Consider the following 12,623-nt stretch of genomic DNA (forward strand, 5'->3'; position numbering starts at 1 on the left):
GAGTATTCATAAGGACTTAGGAAAAGACAATCGCGACTGCACTTACACAGGGCTACGTAATTATGCAACTGTGGATGTTATTGATGTGCGTCTGATTTTATTGTTGCTGCAGCAAGGAATTACGGGACGGCCTTTTCTCTCTTCGTTTCATAACGGATGGTCCAGGGTATCCTATGCTAAAGGAGATAAGAAAGGAAGCATTGAACCACCTTTCCTTAGCATTTAGAGAATTCCACCAGCTCTAATCATGGCTGCCACCTAATATTCCGGAACTTTAGGAACTTTCCTTTGCAAAAATGACTATTTGACCTTTGATTTTACACAGTTTGTAAAATAACTACATGGAATGTGAAAGGTGGCTTGTATTGATGAAAAGATTTTAGCATCTTTCAGCACATTGTTTTGCCTTACAAATGTACTGTTTTGGTTCAGTGTCACTGCTATCATCAACATAGTTTGTAGCTGTAACAACTGCTTTCAGTGAAAAAAACCCTCCGATATACCCACTGTACACGTACCCGCCAAGCAGCAGGCAACAGACAGACACAGTTAGCACTAGCTAGTGAACATGGCGGAGCATTTAGCAGCTAAAGAGTCAGATATTTTGTTATACTCGCCACTGCTGCTTTAATGGAAGAATTCCACTTGTGTTTTGTTACTCTAAAAACCTACCTAACGTATTTTGTGAGTTCATATTTCCTCCCATTAATTGAACGAGTGCCTACATGACTGAGGTGTCAGGGCCTTCCTGTATTAGGTATCTAATGTACAGCATGAACATACAACACAGACACAAACCAGAACTCTGCCTTTACACCCTCACCTTTAATCAACCAATCAACTTTTTTGGCCACTACTTTCTTCAGTTGGAAAATATGCAAAAATACAAACACATACAAATAGAAACTATGAAATGAATGACCGCCTTCCATCTATTAAAACACGAGGTGTAGTATCATCATGAAGCTGTAGCACTACATGAGCCCCACTGTTTGAATGCTTTGGATCTCTCCCCCCCGCTTAATGATGAATTGTTCGGCAGTATTCGGGTTGTGTAATAAAATTGAAAAGGAAAGGTTATAAAATAAATGTAAATCGGTTACCATTGTGGCCTATAGAGTAACAAAGTCAATTACGGTGATTTAATTCCAGATACGTATATTAGTCATAATAATCATAATGAGTCAAAAAGAGACATAGAGAGTCACACACACACACACACACACACACACACACACACACACACACACACACACACACACACACACACACACACACACACACACACAGTTTCTCCTGAAACCGAGTCTGTAAACGCATACTGTACTCTCCATCCTGTGTTCACTTTCAGCACAGTGTGATCCGAGAAACACCAATTAGCACATTTGTATTGAAAAAATATAACACGATGAGCTGGCCAAACATACACACACATCTGTGTTGAAACTTGAAAAGCTCCTCTCTGGTGCCGAAGAAGGGTTGTAAACATTGTTCACCGCACAGACCATGGAAATCAAACAGTATCTGAAAAGCTAAACTCTTATGCATGTTTTATTCACAGAAACAGGCTTCTACATTAGTGATTTCCCACACACATCTCTAAAAGAAATATACAGCATGATTTGGTAGTCGTCTCATGTTGACTGATGACAACATGGACACCAACATGATCCATATGTTCCCAGTACGCTTTATCATTGTTCTGGAGTTTCCTGCTAACACGTTAGCGTACATAGTGTTGAGTGATGGGCAGGCCACCATTACTAAAACCAACTCATCTTTTAAATCATCTAATCATCTTCTTTGAAAGAAGAAATAAAACAATCTTCCTGGTACAAATTAAAAACACACCCTTACTCACTCCAAGTCACTCAGAGGTTTTTGCTGCATCAGTCTTACTTGGTGTGGTATGACCCGTAGCTTATAGTGGTTAATGTTAGCAAACTTACGTTACGTCTTGCTGTTCAAGGACATTACTAACATACGATCAAAGCTGATTCAGGTTAAGACCTGCTTCCATGTCCTTTTTAAAGGTTTGAGGTAATGGTAGTGGCCTATCACTCAACACAGCATATGTTCACAGGGAGCACCATAGCAGACAGGTCTACAGGGGACACAAGGACAGTTTTAGATCTACATGCCTTTACAAACCTCCAGCTGCTGTTTGACACCATGGTCTGTTACAGATTGGGAGTTGAATTCTAATGAGAAAATGATGCTATAATAGCAATATTATGAGTTAAAATAATCCATGGCTTGCTTTCTTTGTATTGGTGTAAAGTATATTGTTGTCCAACCAGCAGCAGAAGCAATGTGTCAACAACGTAATTTATAAACAGATGAGGGGAGCAGAACTCTTAAGGTGTGTTTAGACTGAATGAGAAGCACATTTTCTTCGTATCATCTACAGGTTCTTATGTTTGTTTATGAATTGGAGTCATAAAGCCTTGGCATAAATGCAGAGTTTTCAGTTGAAGTAGAATCATCTATAACACATTCCCCTTTGTCTATGTAATTACTTTATATGCAATTGCACCGCATTCAGTCTGGACACACCTCAAGTTGTGTTGCATTGTAGTATTACACTACTTCATGTATTTATATACTTGCTATGCTGTGTGTCTGTATTCATTAGCCTTTGCACTTCTTGAATTCTGTATATTTGTGGGTGGGCTGTCTTAATCTTTGGGACCTTTTAGAACATTATAAAACGTCTTTATGTGTAATTGGCATATTGTACAGGGTGCGTGCAGCCTCTAGGTCTTCAAAATCTCTCTGTATTATGAGGTTTTACAGTTGCGTCACAATATGGCTGTCAACAGGCTGTTCCATGGGTTAACTGTATACTGGACGTTAGCTAGTGAACAAATCAGACATGCTTACAAGACAGCGAATGCTTGCTAGCCAGATCTGACAATATCGACTCTCTCAAAGATAGCCAAGTCACAGGTTGTCATTTGAGGAGCTCCAATATAGACGCCAGAGGGTACTTTACATCACCTGAAACCCCCTGTATATGATGTGTGTCTCCGTATGTTTGTATGTGTGTTCAGTGTCATCAGCAGGGTGGAGTCTCACATGCACAAATGTCATACTGGCATACAGTAAGTGTGTGTTTCAGGGCAAAATGCTTCTTAACTCTTCAAGCAGCCAGACTCAAGCAAGCAAGTGTATCAAGTTGCTATATTAATGTTGTAAACTGATACCGTTTCCCATCATGCATCCGCAAAGCCTCAGTTTCCATTATAACACCAAAAAAGTCTGGTCTAATCATGGCTCAAAAACATGCTATAAGCATTGCAATGCATCTAACAAATAACGTTTTCTCCAATTTCATGTCTCTTTATACAATTCCTCTTTTTTAGAAACATACCATATAGTATTAAACAGGCATTTAAACTCCCTATAAAAAGTGGTGTGGCGACAATAGAAATGTTATCATATTATTTTTCTCCTTTTAGAAAGAGTAGTTTTGTTTATTTGTTTTTCTTTTAGAAAAAAAGACACTTGTTGAGGTTCCTGGGACTGACATGGGAGTAGCAAGGTGAATGACCGATAGCCATTCAGGAAGGAGCACGACACAAGGACACAAACGGTCAGTGTAAAGGCCAGTCATAGCTGTACGCTTCACTCTTATCACTTACATTATGTGTTTTCATTTTATACACAGTCACCAAAAAAGATCTAACTGTCCCTGAAGGTAAAATCATAAAAAAACAAACAAAGAAAACGTCATAATCATAACTACGGCTAAAACAGATCCAATAAAAGGAGTGTGTGTAAATTGGCTACATAAAATAATTCACTGTAAATAAAACCCTACGGATTCAGTTCAACAGGGAGCGTTGGAGGAGAAGAGTGGAGAGGCCAAGCGATACTCAACAGTCAAAATGTCAAATTGTGTTTGTATGTTAGGTACTGTATTTAGTGTGTGTGTGGGTGGTTTACCCAGGAAGATGAATATCTTTCTGGCTTTCTAAATGGCATTCCCCTGCTTATATCTCCCCTACAGAGTCTTTCTCTTTCATATCACTCTGCTGCCCATCTTCTCCACCTTTTTATATCCATTCATACACTGAGCGCTCCTCCACCGATTCATCTGTCCATTTCACTCTCCCTTCAATCCTCTCTCAGAACTGCATTCTGTCTCTCTCAAGCAGCTGCATATCTGTAAACTCATCATCTCCTCTTCTCTTCCTGGTCCTCTGTCACTCCTCCATGGCAGTATTTAAAAAGATCTCTGCTGGTCAATCTAAGGTTCCTCTTCCCCAGTGGAAACAGCCAATCGCATGGCCACAGACAGGTGGTCGGTGAGGCTAGCCAACTGGGTGACGAAGCTGAACTCCTCGATTTCCTGCAGGAGGAGGAGAAGAGAACTGACATCAAGATCTCACCTTTTATTCTGTGGAACTTCAAACTTGACAAACGTAACTAGCAGAAAACATCTCACATATCACCATATAAAGTTGTTATAGCGAAGGTGTTAGAAATACACCTATTTACTCACCCAGCAGACACACAGCAGCATTAGCATTGTTTCACTTTCCTGTTAGCTCTGTTTTGGTCAACAGATATTTGGCTCTTTATCTGCTAAATGCTCAACTCTCTTGAGTCGCTTACTGTGTCTGCTGTTTGGTGCTGGGCAGGCAGTGTGCAGTGGCTTTATATGAACTTCTACACTGAAAGCCTTTGGAGAATTGAGGGGCAACTGCAGCGTTGAATGACAGCTCTCTGCAAGTATGTCAGTATGAGTAACATCTTTCACATTACACATTACACATCTGATCCATCGATAATGATAGAAATATGGCATCACTTTACTTTAAATCCCCTATTCAGCATTCATAAGTTGTATGCAAACAATAAATAAAATTATAAGATACTTCTTTGCTAATCTATTTGTCAACAACCATAACTCCTCCTGTAGGCACCCATAAGTAGGCTGCTGTATAACCTGATATTGGATCACAATATAGTAATGCACGGTTATAATAATATAATATGTCATTATAGGAGACGTCATTATTATGAATCAATACTAAAAATGTTCTTAGAACTGTTTAAAACTACATTAAAGTGTGTTATAATCCATTTATTAAATGTTTATAAAAGCACTTATAAATCCTTAAATGGAGGAAGGTTAAAGTGTTACTCCCATTTTTTGCATTCATTGTCAAAAGAATGTGGACACCCAGTTTTGGACGATAGGCTCTGGCTCGCAGTTGCTGTTGCAGTTCATCCCTAAAGTGTTGGATGGGTTGAGGTCAGGGCTCTGTGCAGGCTACACAAGTTCTCCCACAACAAACAGGGAAAAGCATTTCTTTATGGACCTGGCTTTGTGCACAGGTTTTATCATCACTGCTACTACAACTGTTTCCATTATAATTTATAGCAATATCATCAGTTTATTATACATTTAGCATTGATGCATTTGAATCTTTCTTCATTGATTAAATGTTTTCTGACCTATATTAGCACCGGTGGAATCAGTTTACTCCAGTGACGAAACTAGATTTACTGGTTGCTGTGTACTCAAACGTGTTCTCCAAAAGGGAACAAACAGAAACAATACAAGATATAATACTACTATAAATAACATGTGTAAAGAAATAGGGTTTGAGGTTTGGTTATGAGGAAGCAAAAACAATAATATATTTGTTGAGTTTCACTTGGCAGTGCACAGTGAAATGATGTTACAGTAACTACATTGTGGCACCAGGTGGCATCAGGTGGCTGTGCTTTGAGAGACAGAGCAGTCAGACAGAGGAGGGAAGGAGAGAGATGCTCTATGTAAATGATGTGATTTGGTTTCAATCCTCTCCAATCCCTCACACAGACAGGCAGCCATGATGATATTGCCCTCATTCCTTTTCTCTCCTCTCTGTGTAGTCGTGTTTCATTGTTTACCTCTCTAGCTTTTGTGTCATTAAATCTTTTTATCCCTTTAACAAGTAGAAGATTCTCCTGCACTACGAGATCTTTTCACATAGCTCAGGGAAATGAGCGTTGACAAGTGTCCTGTTGCCGGGAAATTAATCAATAAGGCACATCACCTCCACAATTCAACAGAGTTTGTGCACTTAGTTTCTGTGAACGGAAACACAATAAGTTCACCCAGTTAGCAGGCTTATTGGTCATACTGCACTACCTTGCTTCAGTTTCCCAGTCCAGCCTGTTTCTATGATTTTATATTTATTTTATCCACAAATGAAGGCCTCCAACACACGGCTGCTGCAAAGAGTGCCATGTTGGATTTGAAGAACTGATTCAAAATCCATTTCCAAACTGTATTGTATGCACTGGAAGATTTCAACCTACTTATTGATGTAGTAGGCCTTCTAAAACCTTTATCATTTAAATTCAAATACATGTTTTTTTCAACAGAGCTTCATAAATCTGGAAGGGTTTCTGGTGTAGAATAGTGGTTTCCAACTTGGGCTTTGAGACCCCCGCAAAGGGTCATGATATAAATCCGAAAGGTTGTGAGAGGATTAACACGAGAAGAGCAGAAAAAACACATTTCACAATATTGTGCTTATATTTTCAGACTCTTCTAAAATGTTTGCTTATTTCCTGTTAAATGACTGAAATAGAGATAGGCAATGCCCTTGATATTAATCATTGATTTGTTTTAAGGGGTCAGAAGGCAAAATGGTTGGCAACCATTGCGTAAGAATACATATGTTAATTACCAGAATGTCATTTAAAGTTCACATTGAGAGTTTCTATCTTTCCACTTGTGGAAACTAATGTCATCACATTTGAATACTCTGTCAATATTGGTTTTATACCTGCACTACCTTAAAGCCATTAACAGGCAGTCATTACAAACTCACATTATTTGTCTAAGGTATATTCAACAAGCCTCTCTGGGAACCATCACCTTATCGTGGTGGAGAGGTTTGTGTGTCCCTATGAACCTGAGAGCTGTGTTGTCTGGAGCCTAGTGCTCCTGGTAGGGTCTCCCAAGGCAAATTGGTCTCAGGTGAGGGGCCAGACTAAGAATGGTTCAAAAACGACTTCATGAAAGAAAGGGAAAGGAAAGGAGTGACCCTGCCCGGAGGAAGCCCGGGGCCCCCATCTGGAGCCAGGCCCAGAGGGAGGGCCAGACAGCGAGCGCCTGGTGGCCGGGTTTGCCACGGAGCCCGGTCGGGCACAGCCCGAAGAAGCTACGTGGTGCCTCCCATCCATCCATCCTGTGGGCCCACCACTCATGGGAAAAACCGCTGGGGTCGGGTGCGCTGTCACATGGGTGGCAGTGATGGTCAGGGACCTCGACGGACCAGACCCGGGCAACAGAGGCTGGCTCTGGGGACGTGGAACGTCACCTCTCTGTGGGGGAAGGAGCCGGAACTAGTGCGGGAGGTGGATCGCTACCAGTTGGATCTGGTGGGGCTTACCTCCACGCACAGTCTTGGCTCTGGAACCGTACTCCTGGATAGGGGTTGGACTCTATTCTTCTCCGGAGTTGCCCAAGGTGTGAGGCGTCGGGCCGGGGTGGGGATACTCACTAGCCCCCGGCTGAGCGCCGCTACGTTGAAGTTTATCCCGGTGGACGAGAGGGTCGCCTCCCTACGCTTTCGGGTTATGGGGGGGAAAACTCTGACTGTTGTTTGTGCCTATGCCCCAAACCGCAGTTCTGAGTATTCGGCCTTCTTGGAGACCCTGAATGGAGCCCTGCAGGGGGCTCCAGTAGGGGACTCCGTAGTCTTGCTGGGAGACTTCAACGCACACGTGGGAAGTGAAGGAGTTCAAGTACCTCGGGGTCTTGTTCGCGAGTGAGGGGACAATGGAGCGAGAGATTGGCCGGAGAATCGGAGCAGCGGGGGCGGTATTACAGTCACTTTACCGCACCGTTGTGACGAAAAAAGAGCTGAGCCAGAAGGCAAAGCTCTCAATCTACCGGTCGATCTTCGTTCCTGCCCTCACCTATGGTCATGAAGGCTGGGTCATGACCGAAAGAACGAGATCACGGGTACAAGCGGCCGAAATGGGTTTTCTCAGACGGGTGGCTGGCGTCTCCCTTAGAGATAGGGTGAGAAGCTCAGCCATCCGTGAGAGACTCGGAGTAGAGCCGCTGCTCTTTACGTTGAAAGGAGCCAGTTGAGGTGGTTCGGGCATCTAGTAAGGATGCCACCTGGGCGCCTCCCTAGGGAGGTGTTCCAGGCACGTCCAGCTGGGAGGAGACCCCGGGGAAGACCCAGGACTCGGTGGAGAGATTATATCTCCTCACTGGCCTGGGACCGCCTCAGGATCCCCCAGTCGGAGCTGGAGGATGTGGCCCGGAGAAGGGAAGATTGGGGTTCCTTACTGGAGCTGCTGCCCCCGCGACCCGATCCCGGATAAGCGGTAGACGATGGATGGATGGATGGATGGATGGATATTCAACTGTCAAAGTATTTCTTTAAGGCTACTTAAGAAACAAAATAGGAAAACTGAATGTTACAGGGTTAAGAGATCTACATTTTACATTTTCATTTCAGACAATTAAAGAGAGAATTCATTTCCCTGTAATCCTCGAGTAAACCATACCAGTTTCCAGTCCTGCTGCAGGCCCTCGTCGCTGTAGAGCATGTAGTCAATCCGGCGTCCGTTGCCCTTCAGTGGGATCTTCCTCCCTTTCTGACTGCTGGCCGGACACTGGCTCTTACTGGGAGGAAACACGAGGTACTCCTTCCTCCCCTCCTCATTCTCCATCACTCTGAAAGAGACACACAGGGATGGGAAAGGACGAGAAGACTGACGTTTAGACAGAGGATTTGCATTGCAGGTAGTAAAAAGTTATAAAACAATACAAATTTAAAGGGAATTAGAGAGAGTGCACTGGACCACACAGTGCTTAGGTCAAAGGTCAGCTTTTGACGATAGCAGTGTACATTTATGTTTTTCCTGCAGTCGTTAGCACTATTTGTAGTCGTAGAGCTGCTTCTGACTGTACTACTGCCTGTTTTTCTGTTAGGTGCACGATTACATCCTAGTGCCATCCACCACCATTTTTGCAGAATGGTGTAAGACACTGCAATATGATCCCTACACATTACGTTCTGGCAGATTACAACTACTGTATCACCTGTGCAATATACCGTTAGGCAATCCTGCAGTGAAACAGATAAAAGCTGCTCGTGACTGACACATCATTGCTTCCAGTCAGAGATAACACAATCAATCGATATAATTAAGTTAGAGATGTTACTGTTCATGTTAAGTTAGGGGTTAAGGGATGAATGTGGGAGCCACTTTAACTCATTTTTGGAATAAAGACTTTTGATTAAGTTAAAGGTTGGTCTAAGCATTGTGTCGTTAAGATTTGTAAGTAACTGTAGTGTCGTCCGAAGAGAAACATCTAAATTGTGTGCGTGTGTGTGTGACTTACTTTTGTAAACTTTCAGGTGAACTGACATCCTCATCATAAAGGCCACTGGGATCCAGTAAAGTACCTGTTGGATGATACATTAAACTGCATCACGGTGCAGACGGACTCACATGTTTCTGATCATTTTTACTGAAAAGTCTTCTCAGAAATACCCCCATTACAGGTAGTAGTGTAGAGAAGAGAAGAGTCACTAATTTCTATGATACAGTATGGATGAAGTACTAGTTATATCACACTAGTGTCTGGTGAGAATCCTAAAGATAGAAATGCTGTTTTGACAGTTTTATATTATTTCTGTACTGTTTGTATTGATCTAGTGTATGCTTATCAATCATCCCCCTCACTATGATGACCAGCTTCTTCTTTTATAACCACAAGTACAACTTGTCTTTTTCGATATGGCAAAGGCGTCGTCAGCAGACTTTGTTCTGAGAGCATATATATCTCCGTCTTTATAGTCCTCAGACCACAATCCGCTGTCGTCAACCAGTGAAATATAGCATCCAGAGAGACGAGCACTCACGGATCCTTTTATAAAGAGGATGTGAGGCTGCGGGCTGGATAATGTGTTTAAAATGCCCCACATGAAGAGAACAGCACTCTGAAGTTACTTCAGTCAATTCACAAGTGTTGGGAGCTCTTATGATGCACAGCCGGCTCTTTACACAAGACTGACAGCCTGAACAGGCTGCTGCCTGTCTGCTGGTCACTTTCAGCTCGTTTGGGAAACTTAAGATATACATGAGATTCCCTCATTCAGGTGATTAACATGGCCTCCGTTACTCTGTCCTAAAACTTCACCAACAAGCTGTAGTATATATATATATATATATATATATATATATATATATATATATATATATATATATTCTGATTCTGATTCTGATATGTGTTGGGAGAAAATAAATATGAATTCACATTTTTTGGGTTTGTGGTTGACATAATAATAATAATAATAATAATAATAATAATAATAATAATAATAATAATAATAATAATAATAATAATAATAATAATAATACATCAGACTTGTATAGCGCTTTCTAGTAACTCAAAGACGCTTAACAGAATGGTAACCTCGTGCACTTTTCGCACAGCTAATGTTAGTCAGTTGTTTTCCAAGCATCTGAACGCTGGAGCCATTTCCACAAAGCTAGCGTTACCTTGGTTACAGAGAGAATGTGATGACAAGACATGATTAATCTGCCATCAACCTTGAACTCATACGCATCACCAAAAGAGCCACGTCAGTCATGAAGGGAGAAGATGAGCAATGGCCAGAGATTTTGACTTAAACCTTTAATTTTCACAATTTAAAGCCATAACTCCCATGAGATATGAATGCAGCACAAGACTTGCAGGTTGTCTGTGTATTTGGCTGGCTGGCTGGCCAACACAAGAAGATTCCTGCAGCTCATTTCATGAAATCTATCAACACATCATCAGTACAACATCTAACTGCCTCTTAGCCTTGCTATTGTATTCATCTAGGTCTAATCTTCTTTTTGAAGCTTTATGAAAGCAGCTTTCTCCCCTTTATTTCATTGATTCATTCTTCTTTTCTTGCCTCCTTCTTCCCCTCCTGTCTAATAGCAGCCAAACGGGAGGCGCAGATCTGTTCCTCTGGCTGGCTGTGCAAAATGTTCCTGTCCAAATAAATAAGTCCTTCTCTAAACGAGCCCTTCCACTCTGTCTTGCCCACACTGTCCTCGAAATACCGCTGGCCTAAATAACGCTTCACATCCAGACCAAAACCCTCCAGTCTTTACGTCACTAATGCCCCTGTATCAGCACGCAGTACTGGGTGCATTTTCATTCACACACTGGGTGCACCCTGATTTAGCCAGACAGAGCCAGATTAGAGTCTGTGTGCTCTGTATGGATGACCACATTTCCTGAGCCACTGAGGTTATATATGTATAGCAACACCTGACTTTCATAATGTAATGTAACATACCTTTTCGAGGATTAGTTTGTGGTGTTGATGTATGTTTTCCTTAAGTTTTATCTGCAAATGCATGCATGTGCTAGATAGATTAGAACCTCAGTGTATGTGACATCCCGCAGTGTCCGAAGAGGAACATGTGACTGTGCTTGTGTGTGTGTGTGTTGTTACCCAGAGCCCATGGTTTGTCCTCTCCTGGCCCCAGGCGACATGGATCCTTGTATTGAGTAAAAAGTGCATGCTGCTGCTCCAACTTGTCCTCTGGAAAAACACAAGAGCACACATAGAGTACACTTTAGTCTAAACATAAGAAAGCAGTAGCACATCCCTGATTCTTCTCACTCAGTACCTGCCTGGGAACAGGGAGTAATAAGTGAGTAATGTGGAGCATTCTTGTCTGGGTCAAATTAATATATACTTCCACCTCCAATATTATTCTTACAAAATTCTTCAGTCCTAAGATAAAACATCAGAACGTCCATCATAAGATTGTATTCTTATTGATGTGCTGATGCTTCTTTGACCTCTTTAAGAGGTAAAAACAAACTATGAAAGCATGATGGATTTATCTGAATATCTGCACATATTCAGTGAGAATTCTCTATTTTCTATATTGTATAAGAATTACAACTGTGAAATTAATTTTGAACTCAAACAGAAATGAATTTCACTTTTTTGTGAGAAAAGCAATAATCGTATGTGTTCCTGATGAGTCATGTGTTTCTACATAGTTCACCTTCAAGCTTTTACCCTTAATGGTACATATATTACTATTTTATTAGTTTGAACTGTGAAAGCAATGCAACTATTCTATCAGAGCTATTAGAGGCCTTACATATACTTTTATAGATTATACATTATGGACAAGTATTCAATGCTTCTTGGGTTTTATACGTTATCCAGGTGAAAGACATATAGAGAGATGAAACCTCCATCATATTGGTGTGTGATTTATGAAATGTAAAGTTTAGACAATATTGATTTAGGCCTGATAAATGCATACCTGAAGAGCAGTTATCAAAGTTGAGGTCTCCCAGGACGACATCAAAGGCCACCAGGTCTTCCAGCACCTTCTCTCCTTCAGGTGGTTGGGATGAGGCTTGACGAAACTCAGCCCCCCACTGGAGCAACAGGTCCAGCTGCTCACAGCGTACAGATGCATCACCTGGATATGATACATAATGATACAGTATAGAATGATGTAAAATACAACACAAGACGCAATATGACGCAACAGAGCACAACAATCCTGCATAACGATACAGTCCAATCCACTGTGATCTGAAAACGTTGTTTAAGATCTCA

General features: G+C 41.6%; 1 protein-coding gene across 1 annotated transcript in view; it reads right to left on the bottom strand.

The window, feature by feature from the left end:
- Nucleotides 1-806: 806 nt before the first annotated feature.
- The window catches only part of smpd3 (sphingomyelin phosphodiesterase 3), a 55,619-nt gene continuing 43,802 nt past the window's right edge, over nucleotides 807-12,623 (bottom strand). Inside the window, exons 6-10 of the mRNA XM_029434542.1 lie at nucleotides 12,322-12,483; nucleotides 11,490-11,579; nucleotides 9,374-9,437; nucleotides 8,533-8,701; nucleotides 807-4,354 (exon numbers count right to left, since the gene is read on the bottom strand). Coding sequence (XP_029290402.1) covers nucleotides 4,253-4,354; nucleotides 8,533-8,701; nucleotides 9,374-9,437; nucleotides 11,490-11,579; nucleotides 12,322-12,483 — 587 coding nt within the window. The 3' untranslated portion in view covers nucleotides 807-4,252. The remainder of the gene's footprint in view (nucleotides 4,355-8,532; nucleotides 8,702-9,373; nucleotides 9,438-11,489; nucleotides 11,580-12,321; nucleotides 12,484-12,623) is intronic.

The sequence above is a fragment of the Cottoperca gobio genome, chromosome 6, assembly GCF_900634415.1.
Source record: "Cottoperca gobio chromosome 6, fCotGob3.1, whole genome shotgun sequence".
NCBI lineage: Eukaryota > Metazoa > Chordata > Actinopteri > Perciformes > Bovichtidae > Cottoperca > Cottoperca gobio.